We start from the raw sequence: 26,420 nt of genomic DNA, 5'->3' as shown, positions 1-26,420 counted from the left end.
GGAAGCAAGGCCTAATCAATAGCACTTGTAGGCTTGAAACTTGTAGTTTTTGATAGGAGTAGCACCCGCCTGGAAGCCCGATGCTAGAAGAATTCTCGTGAAGAAAACTAGAATGCTCCTTCCCTTTGTAGTCTCTTTAACGAAGTCAGGGGTAACGATACTAGAAGAATCCTCGTGATGAGGCTGTATACTGAACCCCGCGAGGTTCTCAAAGGCACTGGTACTAGGGAGGTGTTTCGTGTAACTTTTGTTTCTGTTGTAGCTTCTTAGCCGATATCTTGGGATATTAGTTATCTTAGATTTGTCGCACACATTTGTAACATGTATCGCTAGTTATTATTCCACGAAATACGTTGTATCTGAGTAAATATATGCCCCTGCATCCAAATGTGGGGGATTGATAGAGCCATAGAGGCACACCAACTCGAAATGGGGCGTCCAACCCTTGAGTACGAGGACTAGCAGAGCTACGTAAGCAGGCTGACTAAAAATAGGCCTCCAGCCCCGAGGATGAGGACTGGTAGGGCCATGGAGGCACGCCGACAAGAATTAGGCATCCAGTCCCCGAGGTCAAGGACTGGCGGGGCCGCAGAGGCATACCGACTAGAATTAGGCACCCAAACCCCCAAGGACGAGGACTAGTGAGGCCGCGGAGGCATGCGAACCAGAATTAGGCGCCCAGCCCCTGAGAACGAGGACTGGCGGGGCTGTGGAGTCACGTCGACTAGAAATAAGCATCCAACCCCCAAGGGCAAGGACTGATGGGGCCACGGAGACACACAGTTAAAAGCATAACAGAAAGCTCGCAGATTCCGTCCCGCGCATACCACACTAACGGATAACCCACAGATTTCGCCCAGCACGTTGCGCCGCAGTAACGGGAGGTTCGCAAATTTTGTCCATAGATTACGTCGTCATGCCCCTCAAAAGCGCAAGGGGTCACATTACCATTGCATTCCTATCTAAAACACTCACAGCGCTGCTGCCACAGTCCACCGAGCTCCTTGCTGCTGCGCTTGCGAACCCTAGGCCGTGCCGCCGCATGTCCAATCTTCTCGCGCGCATTACGTCGCCGCTGCCCGAGCCGCCACGCTACCGTATGCACAGCAAAACCCTAGCCACTATCAGATCCAAATCCACCAGCTTGGAGATTGAAGAAATAGCGCAGGCGAACACCCCAGATCCGGCGACGGTGTGGATGAAGTCAGTGATGACCCAGGAGCGCATCCACGCACTAGTCAACCGGGACCTCCTGGGGCCGCAGGCACTGCTAGTTTGGAAACCGACCGCCAGCCAAGAGTTCCCATTAGAGGACGAGATGGAGACGGTGGTCTTCACGCCGTTCTTCGAGCGCGGGTTCAGGATCCCATGCAGAGACTTCTTTCAGGGTCTTCTGTACTACTACCGGATCGAGTTGGTACATCTGAATCCCAACTCCATTCTTGATATTGCTATCTTTATCCACCTGTGCGAGGCGTATCTTGGAATCCTCCTGCATTTCAATCTGTGGCGTTATCTGTATCAACTGAAGCCCATGTCTACCAAGGGGAAACCAGCTCGGGTCATTGGAGGTTGTGGATTTTCGCTGCGGTCCAAGAAAGTACAAGAATATTTTGATCTGCAGTTGAAGGATTCCAACAAAGGTTGGCATAAGGAGTGGTTCACCATTGCCAATCAGCAGCCCGAGCTGCCACCTTGCATAGGGTACGGGCCAGTAGTGATGCCCGAGTGGTCGAACCAGCTGACCTCAGAGGAGCAAGTCCAGGTGAATGAGCTGCTGGCGAGGATCGCCGGCCTAAAATCACAGGGAATAACAGCTAGGGCTATTAGTATCAACTTCAGCAAGAGGTTGATCCAACCAATCAAGTACCAAGTGCACCCGGCGTATGAATATTCAGGGCTAGAGGACCTGACCTGGGAGGTCCAGCGCAAGGTGCCCAAGGAAGAGGTTATCAATTGGGTGTCCGAGTTCTTCGGGGGCGTGATCAGGAATGAAAACCGCCCCAATGCATATTCATTGAAGAGACCGCCATCCAACCTGGTAAGATTGTCAACCGCATTGATTTTGGTGTACTACATGTTCTTGTGTGATGGTTCTGAATAAATCTGTAACGTATTTATATTCTTTTCCCCAGCGTCGATGCCTGGAGGGGTCGATCAGCAACAACCCAAGATCCGCCGGACCGACGAGCCCAACGTGCTGCCCACCTACCTTCCGTGGGAGACCAACTCCTTCATTGGGTTGGATGAGGTGTGATAGAGGGAGTCGGCCAAGCCCAAGGCTCTGAGCTGGTTGGACGAGTGCGCAAGAAGCTTGTCTCCAAGTTGCCGCAACCAAGCGGGAAAAGGAGGAAGATGGCCGGGAAGAAGAAGGAGAAGGCTACCCTGAGCACAACCTCCATGGCCAAGTCGGCTAGCGATGAAAATGTGGAGTCCGACACGCCGAGCCCAGCCACGAAGAAGAAGAAGTCGGTGCTCGAGGAGACCATCACAGTTGACGCGACGCGCGTCAAGGAGGCGCTCAAGATGAAAATGCGCGACGGGTCCAACGAAAATACGTCCACGCTGTTGCCGCCATTGCACCTCAAGTACCAGGTGAAGAAGAAGAGCACCCTGTAAGTGCAATCTGCTTGTGTTGTCTGTGTTGTAGTTACTAATGCTGACTAATGTGTTTGAATTTTTTGTTGATACAGGATCGCCGTGCTAGCGGACGGTGCTGGTGCACAACTGACCAGTTGCTCGGCCCAGACCGAGACAACGAGTAGTCAGACCGTGGAGCAACCGCCACCCCCGGAGGGCGGAGCTGATAAAGATGATCATGCCGGAGAGGTTACGCCGACTCCAATGCTGCCGCAGGATGAAGCCGGCTCCAGGGCTGCAGATATTGCCGTCGCCGACCCAGAGGTTGGGTAGGTTGCTGATGAGGGGGATAGAACCTGAAGATGAGCTCCCCAGAGATGACCTGCTGCCAGAGAGGTCCGTCAAAGATGCTGGCCTTGGTGTACTCCCTAAAGAGGAGTGTGACGCCGAGGACTTTTCTAACGCAGATTTAGCAGGAGACACGACGCAGGACAAGGTAGACCTTCTCAAGCTGTGGCAAGCATCCCTGGACGTCGGCGAGTTAGTTTTTGTAAGTACACCGTCCAACTTCTATTTGAATTCCAATTTTTTTTCTAGAACTTTGAATATTTGAGATCTAAAATAGGGTCTGGCCGCGCGCGCTCAGAAGAGGGCGAGAGGAACTCGGCAGGCTGAGCATTATCGCCTAAAGGCGGAGCACCTTGAGGCCAAGTTCAAGAAGGCCAAGGAGGATGCCGCCGAGCAGCTCCTACAAAAAGACCTAGAGAAGGATGTTCTAGCTTCGCACATGAGAGGTAGGCTGTGCCGACCTGTTTACGCAGTTTTGACCTTGTAACATTGATGCTGATGTAGACTTGCTTGGGTGAGTAGATGCCACAATGAGGGAGCAGAGACTCCAGCGGTACCTCAAGGAGTGTGAGGACTCCAATGCACGCCTTCAGCAAGAGCATGACACGGCGGTCAAGCGTGAGTATGCAGTATCGTAGAAGCTAGCCTATGAAACCAACGCCGCTGCTCGATCGTCTCAAGGCCGCACCAGGTCAGCTCAAGGTGCTACTGAAGGACACTGCAGTGCAATGCGTTAAGAACACCTTCGCTCTGTTGGTGTCACATTTCCCGCAGCTACCCTTGGTGCGCGTTGCGATAGGAGTCGTGGCCGAATTCAACACGAACTTGATTCTTGAAGTGGCGGACCAATATCAGGAGGTGGCAGAGAGTGTTATAAATGTCTTGGACCTGTAAAGTAAAAATCTGCAGTGTATTAAACTGTCTTAGAAGACAACTGATGTAATTTAACTTAATCGTCGGCGGATGAAAAGAGAATCTCTATCCCTTCCTTGGTGTATATGATAGGACAGCATGTAGCTGAGGCCTGCAGCCACTAAGCGCCTAGCCTTGCCTTACCAGCGTCTTGCTGAGACTGGATCTCGAGCTTGTAGGAGGGATGAACACAAGGTTGTCTAGGTTTCGCGAGCTGGGACGCCAACCACATGAGTTAGTCGTATTGCCTCAAGAGGGAGAGAAGGATGCGGGATCCGGAGGTGGGCACCTGGGGGTAGCCCCCGAGCTTGAGAGTGAGCGGGCTGTTGAATAGGTCGGACAGCCCCTGAGTGTCAGGAACAACTCAGGTAAAAGGAAAGTAAGGCAGTAGGTACGCAAAGAACCACAGAGGTTTTATTTATTCAGTATAAAGGGATAACAAAGTACATAGCTTTTAAATCCAGGGGTAGAAACGCATGCTCGATGTTCCACAGATTGGGACGCCGGAGCCATCCGCCCATTGGAGTCGGTAGGTGCCTGGCTGGATGACCTCTTTGATGATGAAGGAGCCCTCCTAGGGGGCGGCCTGCTTGTGTATGTCCTTTGGTAGACTGGACCCGATGAAGCACCATGTCACCAACATTGAAGGAGCGTTCCCTGACATTCCAATCATGGTAGCGCCGTATTTGCTACTCGTGGCGTGTGTGTTGGATGAGGGCTACCACGTGATGCTCTTCAAGGTTGTCGATGTCGACCCGTCGACTTGTTTCTGCCTCATCTTCTTCATAGTACTGGATGCGCGGGGTGCCAAAAGCCACGTCGGATGGTAGGATGGCCTCAGAGCCGTACACCATAAAGAAAGGGGTGTAGCCGGTAGCCCGACTCTTCTGTGTTCGTAGGCCTTAGATGACATGGGGTAGCTCGCGTAGCCACCTGGTGGCGTACTTGGACGCGTTGTCGAAGATACGTGACTTGAGGGACTGGAGGACCATCCCATTCGCGCGTTCAATCTGACCGTTGTAGCGCTGTGTGCTACTAAGAAGTAGTACACATCGATGAGGTTGTCTTGGTAGAAATCCCAGAACTCGGAGCCTGTGAATTGCTTGCCATGGTCGGTGATGATTCTATTACGCACTCCAAAGCAGTGCGTGATTTCCTCGACGAACTGAGCGGCTTTAGCCGACTCAATGCTGGTGACAGCTTTGACCTCAATCCACTTGGTGAACTTGTCAACTGCCACGAAGATGTGCGTGTAGCCTCCTAGAGCGGTCTTGAAGGGTCTGACCATATCGAGGCCACAGCATGCGAAAGGCCAGGATGGTGGGATGGTTCGCAAGGCCTGAGCTGGTAGATGTTGCTGCTTGGCAAAGAATTGACACCCTTTGCACCTTTGGACGAGCTCCTTTGCAACGGTTACCGCTGTTGGCTAGTAGAAGCTAGAGCGAAAGGCTTTATTGACCAAAGTGTCGGAGGCGGCGTGGCTACCACATGTTCCCGAGTGAATCTCATGTAGGAGGTCAAGGCCTTCACTGTGCATAATGCACTTCATCAGGATGCCTGTGGATGCAACTTTCCTATAGAGCTCCTTGCTGATGATGACGTAGTTTGTACTGCGCTGAGTTAATTTTTCATGTTCTATCTTATCATCTGGCACCATCTGGTCGGTGATCAAGGTTATGAATGGGGCACGCCAGTCTTGTTCTGCCTCGATCATCATGATGTTAGGGGATTTTGGGTCGGCTAGAGCTTGAGCGCCATTTTGATAGAAGGTTTTCAAAGATCTTGTACGAATACGCTGGCTGGGACCTGTGTGCGCTTGGAGCCAAGCTTGGCTAGGACATCGGCGGCGACATTGTGGTCCCTAGGGACGTAGTGAAACTCAAGACCGTCGAAGTGGGCCTTAAGTTTGCGAATTTCCGTGCAGTAAGCGTCCATGGACTCCTTGGTGCAGTCCCAGTTCTTGTTTACTTGCTCGATGACAACCTTGGAGTCGCCATAAGCAAGGATACGCTTGATTCCGAGGGATACGGCGATACGGAGGCTGTGGATGAGAGTTTCATACTCGGTGCCATTGTTGGTGGCCTTGTAGTGGATCTGAAGCACGTACTTGAGCTGCTCGCCTTTGGAGGATATGAAGAGGACCCCCGCGCCGGCTCCTTCAAGGTTAAGGGCGCCATCAAAGTACATAGTCTAGTGTTCTGGCCTCTCCAGGGAGGGTGGCTTCTGAATTTCCGTCCACTCGACCATGAAGTCAGCCAAGATCTACGATTTGATCGCATGACGCGGGTAGAAATCGAGATTGAACTCACCAAGCTCCACGGACCACTTGATAACTCGGCCGTTGACGTCCCTGTTGTGGAGGATTTCACCGATGGGGTATGAGGATACCACGTGGATCTTGTGCACCTAGAAGTAGTGCCGTATCTTTCTTGATGATATCAGAACTGCGTAGAGAAATTTCTGAACCTAAGTGTAGCAGGTCTTGGAATCGCTGAGTACTTCGCTGATGTAATACACTGGGCGTTGCACCATGTGAGCATGGACGGGCTCTTGGCGCTCCACAACTAGCACAGTGCTGACAACATGCGTTGTTGTAAAAATGTAGAGGTACAAGGTTTCTTGGTCGGCTGGGGCCATCATGACGGGAGGAGTGGTGAGGAATGCCTTGAGCTCTTCAAGTGCCTTGCTGGCCTTGTTGTCCCACTCGAACTTGTTCGCCTTTTTAAGTAGCTTGAAGTAGGGCAGACCTTTTTCTCCAAGTTTGCTAATGAAGTAGCTGAGAGCCGCCGTCATGCCAGTAAGCTTCATGACGTCCTTCTTGTTAGACAGCTTCGCCCTATTTCTAATTGCATCCATTATGACGGGGTTGGCCTTGATGCCGCGCTGGCTAACCATGAAGCCTAGAAGTTTTCCAGATGGGACACTAAAGACGCACTTGCCCGGGTTGAGTTTCCAGTAGTAAGCCCGAAGGCTTACATACACGGATGAATCCGGCAGCTAAGAGCTTATTTAATTCTATCCTAATGGCGTCCTTGCGATCCTGGGCGAAGTGGCGGAGCTTTTGCTTGACCAGCCGTGCAGTGTTGCTCAAGTCCAAGGAGTGCTCAGCCAGCTCCCTGGGGACACCGGGCATATCGGATGACTTCCACGTGAATATGTTCGAGTTTTCCTGGAGGAAACTGGTGAGCGCGAGTTCCTATTTCTCCGAGAGGTCGGCCCCTATGAGGGCCGTCTTGGTCGGGTCTTATAGGCCGAGGTAGATCTTCTTGACCCTGTGGTCGGGTTGCAGTGCTGTGGGCGTCGGCTCCATCTCTGTGATCGTGAGACATTCCTTGTCCACCTTCTGGACCTCGGCTACCATGGCGGTGGCCTTTGCTGAGTATTCCAGGGTTTCTGCAAGCTGGACTGCCTCGGTGTCGCACTTGTATAATGTATCGACGTCACCGTAGATGGAGAGGACTCCGTTTGGAGCCAACATCTTGAGGACAAGGTAGGTGTGGTGTGGGATCACCATGAACCTCGCCAACATGGGCCTGCCAAGGATAGCATGGTAGGAAGTCTTGAAGTTCGCCACCTCAAATGTGAGGTACTCCATGCGGTAGTTGGCCTGTGTGCCAAAGGTGACTAGCAAAACAACTCGGCCAATACGGTAGGACCCTTTGCCGGGGACAATGCCGTAGAAAGGTTCTTCACAGGGCTGGAGCCGTTTGAGGTCGAAGTCCATGCGCTTCAAGGTCTCGGTGAAGATGATATTGAGGCTGTTGCCGCCGTCGATCAACACCTTGGGGAGTAGGGCCCGGTCTATGGTAGGGTATACCACCAACGGGTAGGACCTGGGATCTAGGATGTGGACCCAATGATCTTGCCTGGAGAAGGTTATGGATTGCTCCGATCAGCGCAGATACTAAACCAGTTGTATGGAGATGAAGTGCACCTCTTGTCACACTGCTTCTACTTGCGGTTGCTATAGAAAGCGTTGGGGCCGCCCATGATGATGTTGACTTGCCACTCCGGTCGCTGGAAGTCCCCATTCTAGTCAGCATTGGGCCATTGGGCGTCTAGCTGTGGCTGGTCACGGCACTCCTTTTGGTACTGGTTTTCGTGATTGTCGCGCCTACAGTTGTCACGATCATCGCGGTCATCGCGGTGACGGTCATTGCGGTCGTCATAGCGGCGGTCGCGGTCATCGTTGTAGCGATCGTCACGATAGCAGTAGTCGCGCTTGTTGTTGTCCCAATGGTAGTCGTTGCGGTGGGGTCGCTTGTACTCCACCGGGGCGCCAAGCTCTTTCTTGAGGGCTGCGCAGTGTCGAAGATTATGACGTGCATCGTTGTGGAAGTGGCACAGAGCGTTGAGGGTGTTTGGCTTAGCAGGTTTGCCTTCAGCAGCGAGGACCTCAGAGGCCCTTTTTCGAAGTCGGGACTCCGGACGTGCTTGGGGTTCGTCATGGATCAGCTGATCATAGTCCTCGGCCGGGCGGTGCTTGACGTTCTGGAACTGAACTTTCGCCACCTCCTCAATGTCTGCTTGCTTGTTGACAACTTCTATCATCTGCCCGACCATCTTGGGGGTAACCTCGTACATCTTGTAGAACATTGTATGGTTCATCAGGCCGGAACGAAAGTACATGATGATGTCACGGTCTTCAACACCGGGCAGTCTGTTGCGATTCTCAAAGAAATGGTTGGCGTACTTCCAGATGGTTTCGCCTATCCTCTGGTGAACTTGGTCAAGTTTCTCCGTGTTGCCAGGTCTATTATAGGTAGCTTGGTAATTCTGAGTGAAAGTTCTAGCGAGCTGACCCCAATTGCTCGGAGGGAGATTCTCCAGCCATAGGAGCGGAGAGGGACCCAACACCATCGAGAAGTAGGCGGCCATCTGGTCGTAGGTGCCATTGGCGGCTTTCACCGTGGTGTTGTACATCTTAAGCCAGATGGTGGGGTCGGAGCGACCATCATACTTTTCATTGATGGCCGGCTTGAATGTGGCCAACCAATCGACAGCCCTGAGGCGTGGAGTGAAGGCGCTAAAGCCATCGATCGCCATGTCGTCGTCGTCGTCGAGGTAGTACTGGATGGGTGGAGCCCTGGGGCGTCCGCCGTTATCATGCCTGGGTGGGTTGTAAGCATCTTCAGGGGCGCCGTACACAGGGTCGTAGTTGGCGCGGCGGCGCATCTCGTCTTCCTAGTGATGGCGGTCCTCGCGCTCTTTATCGCGGTTGGGTATATGGGCGCCGTAGTCGCGGTCGTACTCGGCGTGGCGGCAGAGCTCATTCTCATCACACTCGTTGTGGCGGTTGTTGAGGTCAGGGTGGACATGGCAAAGATTGCGCAACTCATCACGGAGATCACGTTGCCGACCTTGTCGGCCGCGGTCCCCATCATCGCCTCTACCACCGTGGCGGCGGTTGTCGTTGTTGTCGCGCTAACAGTCGTTGTTGGTGTTGTCATTGATGAGTGGGTTGGCGTTTTGCTCCACCTCTTCTTCGTGGTCAGATCTGCTATGCCCGGATCAGCTCCGAGAGTGCCGGGTAGCTGTGGACCGACAGTGTGCGGCCCGATTGTTGGCTTGCTATCCGATTTGGGCGTTGGCGACTTGGTGTTGTGCCTAGATCTGCCAGATTTGGTCTGACTCTGGAAGATTTTCCAGGTCGGCGAACAAAGCCCCCAGGTTGGCCTGGGGTGTAGTGAAGACGTTGTGGCCATCCTCCTCAAGGTCGGCTAGTAGATTGCAGGTGTGTACAGGGTGCCTACGTCTGTCCTGAGCGCCGCCCTAGTCGGCGTTGTCGTGGTCGTTGCGCGGTGGTTGGCGCTGGTCGCCTGTTGCCGTTGCAATAGCAACAGGTTGCTGCTAGGCATTGGCTTGCTCCTGTTGGCATCATGCCACGCGGTTCTGGTTCCTGGCATTACAGTCTTCTTGCTGAGATTCCATTTCGCCATCTCGGGATGGCTCATAAGTGAAAGCTTCATGATCGGGCGTGGAGGAGTTGCTCTCATCGTCGCTTCCGTAGGGATTTAGCGTCAGGACGATGCGGGGCACCTGGAATTCACCACAGTCCGGAAACTGGGTGGGTTCAGGTGGGTCTCCAGATTGGATCTAGAAAGCTTGGTCGAGTTTGGCGGAGTACATGGCAGCCGAGTTCTGCAGACCAAAAGAGACGCGGGACGAACCCTGCACCGACCTTGTTGAACGTACCGTCGCCTTAGATAGATCTATGCACTCAGCAATAGTGCTACTGATGTGATTTAGCCCCAGGATCAGGTCAGAGGGCATGGGTGGGTGAGCAACAGCAAGTAGATCTGAAACCCTCTCGGAGAGAGAGAGAGAGAGATTGACGACCCGCTGGGCAAGCATCGTGATGATCCTTGGGTGGAGAACTTGTCCTGTTGGAGCAGATTCGACGGAAGCCGAGCTGGTGGTGGAGGCCGAGTCGACGAAAGAAGCGGACGGATCGGAATCTGCTGGCATTGTCCCGAAACGAATCTGGATCGGGTTGGCAAGGAAGTCCTTCATGCTTTTGGGAAAAACAACGCCGGAGCGGGATGCCATCGAGCTCGTTGGGGAGGATCTCACAATCACCCCTACCTGGCGCGCCAACTGTTGAATTTATAAGCTCGGCAGTCCACCAAGGGCTTACCCAAGTGGTTGATTTGTAGGTGAGGGCAATTGCGAAACCTAGAACTCGAAGGTGATCGCGAGAACACGAAGGGACATGAAGCCTCCGCCTCTGCCTCCCCCGTGCGCTGCCCACCCGCGCCCGTCCCGCTCCACCGGCACCGCTCCACTCCGTGCCGCCGGCCCACCTGCTGCCACCCGCTATCGTCCTGCTTCCGCTCCTCACTGCCAGTGAGGGGCAAGCAGAGGGGGAAGAGGAGGGGCAGTAGGGGGAGGGGGCGGCGGTGGCGCAGAGAGGGGGAGGAGGGGAGTGCCGGTGGAGAAGAGGAGAGGGAGGAGGAGAAGAGGAGAGCAAATGCTTGTGAAGAAGACAAGTGCGGAGAGCGCTGCCTGTGGGACTACCTTGAGGGCTCTACTGCTATCGTGTATTGGTCCTAAATTTGCGTCAACATCTAAATTTGTTATGGATTGGGGTGTGCGCATCATCTGTATGGATTTATCTTCTTTTTATTTCTTTCATCAATCTTATCCGTTCTTGTATACTAGTGTGATAGACAGGTAGAGAACAACGGTATCAGGAGTTCAGGGGACACGCTGTGAGGTTGATGGATCAAGATCATCTGCATAGGAGCTAATGCAGAGGACGAACACTGCATTAGGATGAACAATTCTCTGTGTTAGACTGCAGTTAGAGGCGTCCATCTCACGATCAGTGGCAAGGATCGAGTTGTACAGAAACATACTATATAATAAAATTTCATGTAAATACATTTGCCTGGCAAGAAATAAGATCACAAAGAAACAACTGTGTATTTGGCAATATATGCAGGTATTCTAAACAAATTGTCACAAACTAAAATGTTATATTTATCAAGGAATTTATTTGTAGTCGAAAGTGCTCCACTCCCATTCTCTGTTTTTGATGTATAGCTCTGGCACACTTCCCATTGGCTCCTTTCTGAAGGAATTTCCGTACAACTTTATACCTTTTCAAAATCTACTTATAGTCTATAAATGTAATGCATATTATTTGTCAATATAAGTTCATCTATGAAGATGGAGATGAATTGTCATTTTGAGCACAATTTGCCATTCTATGTCTACTGAAAACATGTATTGCAACATATCATAGATATGGAAGGGGTCTTCCTTATCATCAAGATTTGGTTGAAAGGATATAAACACAAGATTGGTCAAAATGTGCCAAATGTTGAATTCATGTTGTGCTCGTTTACTTTTTTTCTTCTTATGATGGGGTCACGAATTCTTCAAGTTTTTTTATATCATCTAGCTAGGTTGGCTGCTGGTGAAATTACACCATTTAGTACGGACGCAAATTGGAGAACTATTTATTGAACATGCTCTGCTCATACATGATGATATCAGATAATGAGCGGTAACCTGTAACGACCATGGTACATCCAAACTACAAATACTTTCCCTTTCTCTTAATGCAAAGATACAGAGTTGTTCTCATTCTTGATGAACTATCTATCCAGCGTACATCTGAGCCCTGTTATTTATAATTATATTTACGTCTAAGCAGGATTCTTATCATAGGCCTTCAGATATCCTGATGACGCCGGTTCACATTGCATAGTTTCAGGTTGCAACACTCTAGGTGGTCCCTAGATTAGGACGGTGGAACGAGAGGTGAACGCACGAATGCTGGCACAGGGCTCACGAACTTTGCTTCCTCTGAACTCGTGTAAATGTTTCCTTTCTTTCCTGCATCAATCGAAAAACATCAAACTGTAGATGTTACTCTCCTTTGCTCGTTCTGATCGTGGAAAGTTTGCAGATCATGCACGTGTGGCAGTAATTTGATTTTAATTTTTTGCGTGATGAGCACACTTATCATCACCTGTTTTCACGTGGTGTTTCTTAAACTTTTTTTTGTCAAACAATAAACGAGAAAAACAATAGAAGAATTTCACTGAGAACCTCTGAATAGTGAACTCAAAATTTTAAAATGGTGTTGCAGCACAAGTAAGCGACCTGAACTATAAGTGATCAGATCTTACCAACCGCTGCTTGAAGCTTAGTCTCTGATGGCTGCATGCCACCAGGTGATCCTCCATTCACGCCGTTCATCCAACCAAGACCCAAACCACGCCTGAGTGGCACGGCATGTCCAAGCTCGCCACCCACAACCACAAGCAGAAGCAGAGCAGCGAATGCGAACTTGGACGCCATTATTCTCTTAGTTCTCTATGGTAACACACTGAGGGATACTTTGGAAGGACGTGGCTAATTAGTCCAGGTAGATATGCCCCTGCGGATTTTTTTTAACATTTTAAATCCCTTCAACCAGAGAGATTTGCTGCCCTCTCTCCCCGGTTGCTGTTTGGAAGCTGTGACGTGGGGCATGCACCACAGGGAGGGAATATATATCTAGCGGGAGGAATAATAATAGCAAGAGATACAAATGGTAGTGCCGATATGTACTTTGATGATGACATAGTGATAAATCAACCAAAGTTCAGTCCACACAAATGGTACAATATTATAATACATCTAGCTCATGCAAAAGATAAAAAGTTGTAGATTTCTCAGCATGTTTAGTCACAAAACTACACTCTTTAACTTAACCATCGATGCAATACGAGTTTTTTTAGTAAAAGAAGCTAGCTAAGGACCTTCCCCAATCATTCTCTTCATGCCTCTTGGTTCTCCTCAACACTTATAAATTCTGTCAAATAAACAATAAAACAAAAGTTGAGATCAGTGTTGAGGAGATGCAACCAGATGCAAAGTATGTTACACATATTTCTTATTCAATGCTCCATCAGTATCTGCAAAACCATGTGGAGCTATCAAAGCCACAAAATTAGACGGTACAAATGGTTCCATGCTTCTTGAATAGCATCAGTACCACAACAGAAGGTGAAGCAATACATGCTTTGGATCTACATATTAGAAGAAGTAGCAAAACTAGAACAAAAGGTTGGTCATGGATGGCTAGGCTGATATTAGAAAGCAGATAGCAGATTACCAAAGAAAGGAAAAAACATGTGAATCATCTCTAATCTATGCAAAATTGTCCAGTATGGTAGCGTGGAACAAAGAAAAGTGCAACAGTTCACCAAAGTATTCAAGCAAAGCACAAACAAGTCATTAGAATACGACTAACTTACCTTTTTGAAATATAAACGGTGGCTAACAACCGGAAATAAAGGTCATTTTAGGCAAAAGAAAATGTAATTATTTGCACACACAAAATATGTGTTGGAATTCAAGCACACACAAAAAAAAATATCTAAGTTCAAACTCAAAAGTCACGAAATGTCATGGCTGGTTCCTTTCATTCTTCAAAAGTTCTATTTTGTTTCTTCCAAATGAAAGTTTTCTCCTGCCAAAAGAAAAGAGAGTTTTTCCAAGGACTAAAGTATACTTTCTCAAATGTGCTTACAGTATGCTATGAACTGACAAAAGAGAAAGCAGTACTCTCTCACGGAGGATAAAAGGATGGTATAAAGAGAAAGCAGAGGATAAAAGGATGCATACCAATTGTCATGAGCCATCTATGCTCAGAATTAACATTTGACTCAATAACTAAGAGAGAACTTGTTTGACAATATAGTGATTAGTGAGAGTGAGTGTAAATAAAACCACAAGCCAACAACACAAAGATAGCTACAATAATTACAAGCAAGTTTACAACAGTGTACTCACAGTCGCTGCTTATCTAGCAACATAGTTACTGTGTCAGATCTAGTATACTAATGTGCAAAGAAAGAATTCCACATTATACACTTCAGGTGCTAGGATTTTTTATGTAATCAGTAGAACATCCAGTTCAGCTGGAGATCTGTTCAAATTACTTGAGCACCTGGATGTACCTATGCTTAATCATTAGAACAGTATGCTCTGGATGTACCTATGTTCCAGAGAATAATTTAACCAACAGGTGGCAATAGGTTAAGAGGACTGACATGAGCATCCAAATTAAAAGATTGATGCTTGCAGACAAGAAAACATGGTTTATACATACTGCAAGATTACATATAATTCAAAAATAGGTGGCAATAGATTATACGCTTGCAGATAATGGGTAGAGCAGCCACATAATTAAAAATCCAATAATAAGTATATGAAAACATGATTTATATATACTGCAAGATTATATAATTTTTGACAATAGCTTTAAAAAACTGAATAGCCACGTGCAACATTCATAGGCTGACCTAAGTATCTTCAAATTACCTAAGAAGTTAAAAAAATGTTGACTTTAAGTCTGAGCTAAAGTGACTAACCATTAAAGCACTTGGATATACTGATTACTGAACCATTAAAGTATTTGCATGTGAAATGGATGGAATCTGCCTGCGGCACAGGTGAAAGAATGGAGATGTATTGAAAATCTGAACTTCTGCTAAAATAATTGCACATTCAACGTGGCACACATATATGGAAAAATGGGGTGTACTGAATGTCTGAACTTCTGCTAAAATGATTTTGCACATTCAAACTAGTAATACTTTGCATCAGTTTGGATACATTGAAATGCGCTCTCGAATAGAAGTAAACTTCATATTCAAGTAACCCTCTACATGCATGTGAAAGAAATAAGACCCTGCAAACTCAAATCATAGTGACACAAGTTAAGAAACATCACAACAGATGTGCATTCCCATCTGCGAATGCAAGTGGTCTCTACATTAGGGAGGTGCAGCACAACTAGAATTCAAATCAAAGATTCGACACAAGAATGGAGATGCTAACTTCAAGAAGTCGCAACGTAGGCACGACGAGTACAAATCCTAGGCAAACCCTAGGCAACAGTTTAGGAGGAAGTGGAGAGAACTCACATCATGGATGCGGAGGCAGCGGCCGAGCTAGAGATCTCGTAGGTCAAGATGTCCATGGTGGCCGTGACAAGATGGCAGGAGACGGAGCGGCGTGGCCAGGATGGAGGCACGGTGCGGCCAAGACGGAGGATGCATGGAGCGCCCGGGTCGGAGATGGAGCGCACGGCTAGGATGAAGATGGAGCGCACGGTCGGGACAGAGACGGAGTGGTGCGGCCTTGACGGAGGTGTCTAGGACAATGGAAGTGGAACGACGGAGGTGGAGCGGTGCGGTCGGGATAGAGCGGCGCGGAGGCGGAGAAGAAGGGAGCCGCTCGGGGAAGAGACCCCCGGACTCGAGAGGTGGGAAAGCGCTGCCCCGAGGAAAACGTGTGGATAGGGTTCTTGTACCCCCGGGCGTGGACTTCCAAAGGGAGTGTTGATTTAGTCCGTGCCCAGTTTTCCGTGTGGGCTTTCAGCGGAGGGGAAAAGCCGGGTTTCCCACGGGATCTGGGGTTCCCAAATTAGGCCTGAAAGATTGGGTTGGACTGGGTTCACTAGATAAGAGGTATATATAGATGGAATTCGAGCATAGTTGGACGGTTAGGCAAAATTATTGTTAGAAATGTTGCTGCTTTCTGTAGTATTAGAATTTAGAAGCATAGGGGGAATCAATATCTTCTAGAGTTGTAGGTACCTAGTGCTATCACAAGAAACGTTAAATCTGGCAGCAGCTCATAATGAAATGCTTGTGAAAAACAAAAAAAAAAAAATGCCCTCAGTTTCGTTTTTTCCCATAATAAAGCAGGGGAATCCTGCCGAGGAATTGAAAATATTTGGAAAGGAGTCCAGGATTTATGTTCAGAGAATTTGAAGGGAGTCAATTTTACATTTTAGTGTTACACAAGTCTGGCCTAGATAGTTGGAGGAATCCTATCCCTTTGAAAGCAAGTCTCTGCATCCCGGGCAGTGCCATCTGAATTTCAACCATGATGCGTCACAGGCTCACAGCCGTAGAACTTGTCACTGTACATATTCCCAAAAAAACTTCTTTATAGTTCTTTATCTAATTAATTTTATATATGACTGCTTGAGTGCTTGACATGAAGTTTTTTCTCTGGATATTCGTGTACAGAAGGATACTGATTTGTTAGCCAAAGATAAAGCAGAGTGTTATATTCATTTTCAACAAAAGAAAATATTGGCTCCACGTTTGCTTGCTCATTCACTGCAAATATTAGCATTTCACTTGATGTGTAACCATTGTGTACTGCGGTCTCTATAGCTTTAGTTTTGAAGCATGGTCAAAATATGCAGATCAAACAAGTTCATCACGCATAAATTTAGTTTGGGCCATCTGAAGAAAATTTATAAGTATAGCCGCACCATCCTATTTTGGCTGTATATATTTCGTTCCATGCAAATACTCTGTCCGTTTAATTTCCTGATCACATGAAGAAACTGCACCATTAGGCTCTGAAAAATGCTACTTGAGAAATGGGAATTAGCCGGGATGTTGGAAGTGGATCTGGTACATCCATTGGGCCATGGATGAATATAATAGCCCATCAGGTCCAAGGTGTGGTCCAAGCCGTTGTGGAGAACTCATCAGAATCTGTCGACGAATGAACTCCGAAACCAAACTCTGCATTGTCTTCTTCCTCCTCGTGAGTCCTCCCGGGCAGCTTCTCCCCTTCCCAAATTCTTTCTGATTATCCTAGTAAATACTACCCAAAATTCCATGTGGGTTCACAACATTCTATGAGTATTTCATCTCGGTCAATTCGGTACCGTAAAAAATTATATCTGTGCCACTACAATAACTTGGTTGAACATTAATAGCTACTAGCTAGCTAGACGGATGTTTTTTTTGATCTGTCATCGTTGATGTGAAAATTTTAGAGTCACGTGTCTTGGTCCACGGAAAGTAGAGGACCATAACTTAGAAGTACCCATGGGGTTTCAAGCCAAGCTGCCTATCTCGTGCCCAGAATACACAAGTGCAACCGACCCTCATATTGTCATAAACTGGGGAATTTTATATTTATTACAACATGAGGGACAAAGGGCCTAACCAAATGGTGCAAGTGCTGGTTAGGGTGAGGATTAGATAAAAATAATTTCTGTGACTCTAATATTTACTTTTTTCCAAACAAATATACCACATACAGATGGATATACCACGTTATTATCTTGAGAAGTACATTCAACATACCATGTATGATTTCACCTTTGAAAATAATCAAAACCACAATAGGCTTCGGAACCATGAATATAAAGCCTTTACATGTTCATCGTTATAAGAAACCGCTAACGGGGATACCTCGATGACAACAAGTACTCTTCTTCAAGACTGTACTGCCTACTTGACTCTTTGCTGCTTCTACCCTCCATTGTTGGAAGGGTCACTGCCATTTGTTTATCCTCGGATATCTTTGTACCCACACTATGCAGTTTAACTTGTAGTGATTCTTGAATGCTTTCAAGGGTCATCTCCACCTGTCTCATGGTTGGCCGATCCTCCGCTTTTAGCTTCACACATACTGTTGCCAATGAAGCTACTTCGCTGACTTCTTTGCCTCCCTCCTCCATAATTTGTGGATCAAGTACATCAGACAAATTGCCATGTGTAACCAAGGAAGTGAATTGAGCAATTAGGCTATCATCCTCAGGTGATCTGTATAAATACGGTTTCTTTCTAGTGAGCAACTCTATTAGAACAACACCAAAGCTATAAACGTCGCTCTTCTCGGTCAGTCTACCGGTGTAGTAGTACATAGGATCTAGGTATCCTAGTGTTCCTTGGATAGCCGTTGCAACACCAGTTTGATCAGGTGGAATGCACCTTGAAGCTCCAAAGTCCGACACTTTAGCTGTTAGAGAGTCATCCAATAGAATGTTATGAGACTTTACATCCCTATGAACTATAGGGACAGACACGGCCATGTGAAGGTAGGCAAGGGCTCTGGCGGTTTCTGTCGCAATTCTCAGCCTATTCTGCCATGGTAATGATGTTGGTCCTTGGACGTGAAGATGGTCATAAAGCGTGCCATTTGAAATGAATTCATACACCAAAAGTGGCACTTCGGTCTCGAGGCAGCAGCCAAAAAGTCTTACCACATTCCTGTGGTTGATCTGTGAGAGAATGGCTACCTCATTTATGAATTCGTCAATCTCTCTTTGGATTGCCACCTTCGACTTTTTGATCGCAACAACGTGCAGGTCTGATAATATCCCTTTGTAGACAGTACCGTGCCCTCCTCCACCAAGCTCGCGATCTTTGTCGAAATTGTTTGTGGCTTTCTCCAGTTCTACCAAGGGGATGATCATCCTCTCAGCAATATCTGCATTTTGGGATACCAATTGTTTCAACAAATGCCCACGGTTCTGCTTGAAGAACTTCTGCTTCAGCATTCTTGCCCTCTGATGCTTAATCCTACGTGTCATAAAGGCAGCACCGAGTACCAGGACCAGAAGACCTGCCCCACTACCAACTCCAAGGCCAATACTTAGCCCTGAGAATATAAAAACAAACATTGTTTTTTCCTATCAGGGTGAATTATGTACATATGAAACGACCAGGAAGGATTGCAGAACTAAAACAGAGTTATAAGCCACAGATCTAAAACAGAACTAACACTGGAAACGATCGATCGAGTGGTGCTCTGCTCACCTAGAGAAGATTTGATACAGCCATTTGCCATGAACGGGTTGCCACGAGCACCGCGTGGGCACCGGCACTCGTACCCTCCAGCAATGTTTGTACACACGCCGAAACACTTCCCCGGGAGCGCGCACTCGTCAATATCTGGTCAAGCATAGAAGCATGTCAAATCACGAGATGTCGATATGTAATCAATGGTGCCGTGCCTGTGCATACCTTGGCATCCGCCGTCACCGGCAAGGTAGGGGTTGCCGGCGTACCCGTCCTGACACTGGCACACATATCCAGTCCGGTAGTTGTCGGTGACGTTGCGGCAGGTGCTGTGGCTGCTGCGGCACGCGCTCCTCGCCGCGTCAACGGGACACGACGAGTTGCCGATGCCGTTGGCGTGCGGCGGCACTATCATGATTGACGCCACCGCCCACTCCAGCATTACCGGCACCGCCGTCTGGAGCACGCTGCTGCTCGCCACCGACCCGTTGAGCATCTGCGCGGCGACGCCGTCGAACCAGCCCTGCTCCGCGACGCGCACCGCCATAGGCAGCATGCCGTCGTTCTCGTGGTTCGGGTCCAGGGCCTTGAGCTTGACGGCGTAGGAGGGGCGGCCGATCGGGATGGGAGTCTCGCAGCAGCCGATGCCGGAGCATCCGCCGCCGCTGGCGGGGCTGCTCACCACGGGGTTTATCCAGGTGTCGCGGATGGAGCAGAAGGAGGAGCAGCCGGTGATGATGTTGCCGCTGTCCCCAAGCAGCGTCCCCTGCACGTTGCACCCGGTCACCACGAACTGGTTGCGCCGCTCGGAGAGGATGAACGGGCTGTTGCTGGCGGAGCCGAGCCCGCGCCAGGTGCCGTTGCCTTCTGGCCCCGGGCCGACGAAGTTGCTGATGTTCACGGCGCCAGCAGTGTCCATGGCGCGCACCGTGGAGTTGACGAGCGAGATCTCCACGACCTCGAGGGCGCCGTCATCGCCGAGCAGCAGCCTCGGCGGACGCCGGGTTTGGTCGCAGGTGAGGTTGAAGCCGGGGAGGAAGCAGCCGTCGCGAATTCCGAACGGGTAGGGGACGGTCACGTTGCCGCAGGTGGTCGGGCAGCCCGGCGCCGGGCCTGCACCTCCGAGCTGAGCATCCGCCGAGGAGATGAGCTGCAACATCAGCAGCAGCAGCGCTGCTGGAATCACCATCGCTGAAAAAAGAGTAGTGGACTAGTGGTTCTGACATGTCAATCCATCATCCTGTCCACAAATAGTATCGGGATAGCTTGCCTCACCATCTCACCAAATACGGCTGCACGTTGACTGACTTGGGCCTAGCTTGATTAGCTTTGCCTCACCATCTCACCGAATACGGCTGCACGTTGACTGACTTGGGCCTAGCTTGATTAGCTTTGACGAGTTCTTCATCCACGCCTTAGACCTCTCATCCACGCCTTAGTACCCATCACTTTTTGACCCGGTACTAATATTAGCATTAGTACTGGATCTAATGGATAACTTTGGAGGGGCGTCCGTGAGGCCCTCAACCTCAACCGGTACTAAAGGGTGCACATTAGTACCGTACTAATGCGCCACCCACTCTCGTATCAAATTGTCAATACCGGTTGCACAACTAGTACCGATATTAAATGTGGATTCCCTTTGTTTGACCGCTTCTGGCAGGTGGCAATAATGTAGCTTTGCTGATGTAGCTGCCGAATTTCATTGTAGGCTTGTAGCATGGACCTTCTTCCAGTGGCTTTCACAAATCAGATCATGTGATTAGCTGTCAACTGAAGAATCGATGCGTCACCGCTGGAGGCCAAGCGAACCATGCTAAGAAGAAACCGAACCTGGAAGCAATCAACTAGCCGTTGCTTCCTGGCCTATACATATTTTTTAGATAAAAGGAATATAATTATCCCAGCCGCTGCATCAAAAAAGGATGCACATAGCCGTTCATTCTTACAACTTGACCCAAAGTGGAGAGAACAAAGTAGAAATTCTCAACATCTAGAGTCCAACCCGTGGCAAAAAAGGTTTTAAAAACACAACCGGTTACTAAACCTCCTCCATCCATGGTGTAACGCCCTAGTGTTAAAATGATGATGTAATGAGGAATTAAGGTCACTAATGTGGTTTAGAGCAGGTAATTAAATCATTATGAAAGTGGACAACTCATCTTGGAAATGATCAAAATTGGAGAAAAATTCAAATATATAAATCCAAATATGGAAAAGTTTGGCCAAATACAAAAGTTGAAGATTTGAACGTGCTTGACACGATGGAAGTGAGACAATACAAATTTGATCAAAATCCCTTCAATTGGATGGTCAAAGTTTGCAAAACAAGGCAAACCCTACACTTGGTGAAATTTCTGAATTGTTGGATATATACTCAAGTAACCATGTTTGGAAGCTAATTTCTTTTAAGTTCTCCTAAACAGTGGGTGAATTCAAAAGCTGTAGTGCAAACTGCAAAGTCATGGACTTTAACATTGTTATGTTCTACTTCAATGTTGTGGAGTCAAATGATGTCAAACAACTAGCCAAAAGTTGGAAGTTATGCAGATTCCATCCTTGAACTGGAAAAGTTTCTGAGCCTGAAGACTGTGTGGGTTCGGCAACTTTGAACTAAATTTTTCAGAAATTCATGTGAGAAGGTTGGAAAGGAACATGCCTAAAGTAGAACTTTGCTGCCAATGAACCTACATCGCTTGGTAAAATTCGCCCGTGCCATTCACTAGCAAACCGCGATGACAGCGCAAGGTATGTAAGTATGAGGTGGTGATGCGGAGGCGGTGAAAATTTGAAGAAATATCGTGACATAGCCATGTTAATCTTCTTCTTCCTTCCACCACCGCCGTTCCACCGATCTTGAGTCGCCGGCAAAATCCACCTCTATCTCACTGTTGCCAACCAAACCTCCATCCCCAACCTAGCTATACTTTCGACCCATCCACACCCACCCTTGTCCACCACTGACCCTCATCGCGTTGCCCTCTTCTCAACACCGTCGTCACTGCCGCTGCTGTTGACACTCATTATTGACACACTTTTAGTGCTATTTAACTAGTGTTGTCATACTTAATCTTATACTAACCCGCCACTTGGCACCTGAAATGACCCTATTATTGCATATGTGTTGTATTTTGGAGTGTATTACATTATGACAGAAAATACGGCATGATCAAGGGGGTTTGGATAAAGAGCTTAATGGATATTTGGACATGGGTCATTAAGGGAAGCCAGAACGAAGAAGGAGAGGACCAAGAGGGCTAGAAAGGGCCCAGGCCGATCGGCCTTGGACCCACTGGGCTGATCGGCCTTGCCCATTCCTCGTCCCGGTCAACCTCCCATTTCTTCAGCGTGAAGCCTACGATGGTCTCTGGGGTTCTTTCACTGACATTGACCCAGAGCCGCCGCCTATTGGAGACTATAAATACCCCCTCATGGACTTCAAGGAAGGAGAGTTGGAGAGAGAGAGAGGAGAAAACACCACGTAAACACCATCCACCGCCGCCACAAGGAGGAAAAATGGAGAGAAGATTTGATCTACAAGAAGCCACGCGAAGTGGAGCACCAGAGGAGGGAGAAACCTCCTAAGCCAATTGCCATGGGAATTTCCTACACTCGTTCGTTGTCGTCTTCGATCCAGTTGAGCTATAGGGTGATCTCTACCCAGAATTCTGTCAACATATGTAAGATCATGGGGTAAAGTCTCTGTTTGTCTTCGGGGTTGTATGGAAATCTTGATTTGTAATCGCTGAATCTCTTGTTTAAGATCTGTTTGTTATCTATCATATCTTGATGATACTCTTTCATGTAATGGCTGGCCAGTGCTACTTTGGGTTGCTTATTTGCTTACCTAGAATGATCATTATGCCGTGTTCTTATTGTTCAATAATTGAGTACCCTCGTGTAGTGACAACGTGCGAGAGGAAAAGTGTTAGGCATGGTTCACATCCACTCACAACAACACTTAGATCTAGTTCTTTATTGCATGGTGATTACATTTACAAGTGATCGTAGATCCCTAGGACAAGTGTTTTATCTACCTTGTTTACATCCATGCTCTCTATCCGCTTTAATCTAGATCACTAGTTCTTTTGTTAGTTCAATCCTATCTTATACAAAGAACATTTGGTTACATAGATTAGTGCTTAGTTAAGCGTGCAAATCCACTTGTTCCACAGATTGATAAACCTTGAGGGATTACTGTAAGGGAAGAGATGCAACTGATCCGTACGTTTGCGGTTCACAAATTGGCGTGCTAACTGCCGTCAACAAGATTTTCTAGTGTCGTTGCTGGGGAACAAGTCAGTTTTGTTACGCTTAACTTTGTATTAATTTTTGTTAACCTCTAACATCTAAATTTTTCTCTAGAAAACAAAATCTTTGTTTTTTAATTTTGGTGCCTAGATGGCTCTGACTAATCCCTACAAGGAGGAAGGAGAAAAGTCACTGAGGGATTATACGATTCCATTAACTGATCAATTTGACCTACAGAAATCTGACTCAGTGCTTGCAGCCAAGGAGTACATTTTAGATAAAGGAATAATTGAGATGGCTGGAAGCAATCCTTTTCAAGAAGTGGAGACTGATAATCCATATAGACACATAGAGCGATCACGATGTTGTGCAACACGCTACAACAAGAAGGAATTCCGCCAGCTTAGTTTAGGTGGAATCTATTCCCGTTTTCACTTGCAGGTGAAGTGAAATGATGGTATGCAGAAGCTTCTTTCAATGCGAAGGGGAACTGGGAGACACTAATGAAAAATTTTTATGGGAGATTTTTCTTTGAGAGCAAACTTCAGAACCTTTGGAAGGAAGTGATCATGTTTGTGCAAGGATAAGATGAAGGAATAGATCAAGCTTGGGACAGATTCAACACACTACTCGAACAAGTACCTAAGCTTGGATTCTTAGGTGATGTGTTGTTGCACATATTTTATTTTTCACTAACCCTAAAATATCGGGAGTTTGTTCAAATGTATGCAGGAGGAGACCTTATGAAAAAAATACTCAGGGAGGCTACACAACTTCTATGAAAATCAGTAGAGGAGCAGCTGTAAACAGAGAATGGGATAACTATCAATCTGGGGCACAAGAGCAAGGAAATCAAGGACATATACTTGCAGGACTTTTAAGAAAAGAACTCCAGAAGGATGAGAAGGAAGAACCTATGGTGCAAAAAGAATAAGAACCAGCACGCGCTAAGGAGGAACCTACTCGGTGTATCAAAGATGACAAATCAGAAATATCAGAAGCTCAAAGCTTGGCGAATGCAAAACCCCTGTGGGAGTTTGAACAAATGAATTGGATTCCTATTGATTTCAACAAGATATTTGATAAACATTGGCCATGACCAAATCAAAAGGGGTCAACCAATGCCATAGAGATAGATTTTCCACTAGAGAGACACACTAGGTATGTGCTTGACAAGGAAACAGCTGGAGACATTATTCAAAAACTTTTCAGCGAAGAAGAAATAGACCTAGACTACATTGCTGAAGTAAAGAAAGTCATAGGAGTAAAACCCTAGGCATCACGATTTGCCAGTCTAGCACAAATATACGCAATTGGAACGAATCAAGATGAAGGAGCACATTTGCCTACACCACATTTCGACTGCATGATCAATGGGAAGATTATCGACAAAGCACTCTACGATATTGGAGCACATGTAAGTGTTATGTCTTCAAAACTTTATTATAAACTTTTCAGTAAGACTTTGCAACTTGCTCCAGCACCGATTCAATTGATCATGGGAGATGGTAGAACAACCGAACCTTTGGGTATGCTTAGAGATCTAAAAGTTAATATCTCAAATAAATTTATACCAACTGATTTCTTTGTTATTGATGCTTGCCATGATAAACATGATGATATAATCCTTGGTAGACCCTTTCTTAAGTTGGTAAATGTTGTGCTTGATGCGGGAGAAAGCAAAGTAACAATTAATCTTGATAGTGCTAAACACACTTATGATTTTCTGCTTGCATCTAGGAAAAAATTGCATCTATCTCCTAATAACAAGGAGGTAGAAAGTGTATATTTTGCTAAAAATTTCAGGGATCCTCTACTAAGAGCAATGGAAAATAATGAGGATGACCAAGATAACGAATTGGAAAAAGCAACTGATGCATTGTCACCTCAATATGGGACTCTGGAGGAAGGAAAATTTGAAGATATTGGAGAATTGGTACAACAAGAACCAGAGCGCCAGATGTTGAGCAGAAGCCATTACCCAAGGGATTAAAATATGAATATTTGGGGAACAATAAGACGTATCTATTTATCATTAGCGACGAGTTGAGCGAAGAAGAAACTAAGAAGTTGCTGAATTTATTGAGAAAGCATCAAAAAGTGATTGGGTACATGATCAAAGACTTAGAAGGAATCAGTCCAGCCTTCTGCACTCATCGCATACAATTAGAAGAACATTATAAGCCAGTTGTGGAAGGCCAAAGAAGACTAAGTCATGCAATGCATGACATAGTAAAGAATGAGGTGATCAAATTGCTTAATGCTAGGATAATCTACCCAGTATCACACAGTGAATGGGTGAGCCAAGTGCATTGCGTACCAAAGAAAGAGGGACTTACTATCGTGGCAAATGAGAAGAATGAGCTGATCCCCCAGAGGATAGTGATGGGATGGAGGATGTGTATCGACTACCGAAAGCTGAACGAGGCAACTAGGAAGGATCACTTCCCTTTGCTTTTCATCGATGAAATGCTCAAAAGGTTAGCAAATAACACTCACTTTTGCTATCTTGATGGATATTCCGGGTTCTTTCAGATTCCTATACACCCAGATGATTAGCATAAGACCACATTCACTTGCCCATATATAACTTTCGCTTATAGAAGAATACCTTTCGGGTTGTGCAACGCACCTGCATCTTTCCAACGCTGCATGATGGCTATATTCTCGGATTTGATTGAAGATATCTTAGAGGTATTTGTGGATGATTTTTTAGTTCATGGTACAAGTTTCAACAACTGTTTGGAAAATCTTGATAAAGTTCTTAAACAATGTGGAGAAGTTGATCTAGTCCTAAACTGGAAGAAGTGTCACTTTACGGTGAAGCAAGGAATAGTACTTGGGCATGTCATCTCAAAAAGAGGGATAGAAGTTGATAAAGCAAAGATCAAAATTGTGGAAAATTTGCCTCCACCTACAGACATCAAGTCATAGAGAAGTTTTCTCAGACACGCTGGATTTTACAGGAGATTCATTAAGGATTTTTCAAAGATCACCAAGCCATTGACACAACTCCTGCAAAAAGATGTGAATTTCAAGTTTCATGAAGACTATTTCCAAGCTTTCAGAACTTTAAAGCAATCACTTATCAGCGCACCCATTATTCAACCTCCAGATTGGAATCTACGTTTCAAAATAATGTGCGATACAAGTGATTATGCTGTTGGAATAGTCCTTGGAAAGAAAAGAAGGGAAGGTACACACAATTTACTATAATAGCAAGACTTTAAATGAGGCTCAAATAAATTATGCAACCATGGAGAAAGAATT

The 26,420-nt window shown here is 47.0% G+C and overlaps 2 protein-coding genes across 2 annotated transcripts; both read right to left on the bottom strand.

Annotated features, from left to right (window-relative positions):
• Positions 1 to 7,084: 7,084 nt before the first annotated feature.
• LOC106804347 lies at positions 7,085 to 7,564 on the bottom strand. The gene has a single exon (XM_014805210.1). It carries the CDS (start codon positions 7,562 to 7,564, stop codon positions 7,085 to 7,087), a length of 480 nt encoding a protein of 159 aa, XP_014660696.1.
• Positions 7,565 to 17,350: 9,786 nt separating this feature from the next.
• On the bottom strand, positions 17,351 to 20,152 carry LOC101773269 (wall-associated receptor kinase 2). Its single transcript, XM_004968791.3, has 3 exons — positions 19,125 to 20,152; positions 18,918 to 19,052; positions 17,351 to 18,759 (listed from the first exon to the last, which is right to left on the bottom strand). Exons 1-3 carry the CDS (start codon positions 20,086 to 20,088, stop codon positions 17,555 to 17,557), a joined length of 2,304 nt encoding a protein of 767 aa, XP_004968848.1. The 5' UTR covers positions 20,089 to 20,152; the 3' UTR covers positions 17,351 to 17,554.
• Positions 20,153 to 26,420: the final 6,268 nt, after the last annotated feature.

This window comes from Setaria italica, chromosome V, assembly GCF_000263155.2.
Source record: "Setaria italica strain Yugu1 chromosome V, Setaria_italica_v2.0, whole genome shotgun sequence".
NCBI lineage: Eukaryota > Viridiplantae > Streptophyta > Magnoliopsida > Poales > Poaceae > Setaria > Setaria italica.
The sequence above is the reverse complement of the archived record's forward strand: the minus strand, read 5'-3'. Positions and strand labels throughout refer to the sequence as shown.

Coding starts and splice junctions, on each gene's coding strand:
- LOC106804347 (XM_014805210.1), bottom strand. CDS start 7,564: ATGGACTTCGACCTCAAACGGCTCCAGCCCTGTGAAGAACCTTTCTAC.
- LOC101773269 (XM_004968791.3), bottom strand. CDS start 20,088: ATGGTGATTCCAGCAGCGCTGCTGCTGCTGATGTTGCAGCTCATCTCC. Junction 19,053..19,124: donor CGGTGACGGCGGATGCCAAG/GTATGCACAGGC, acceptor ATGCTTGACCAG/ATATTGACGAGTGCGCGCTC. Junction 18,760..18,917: donor CTGTATCAAATCTTCTCTAG/GTGAGCAGAGCA, acceptor TTATATTCTCAG/GGCTAAGTATTGGCCTTGGA.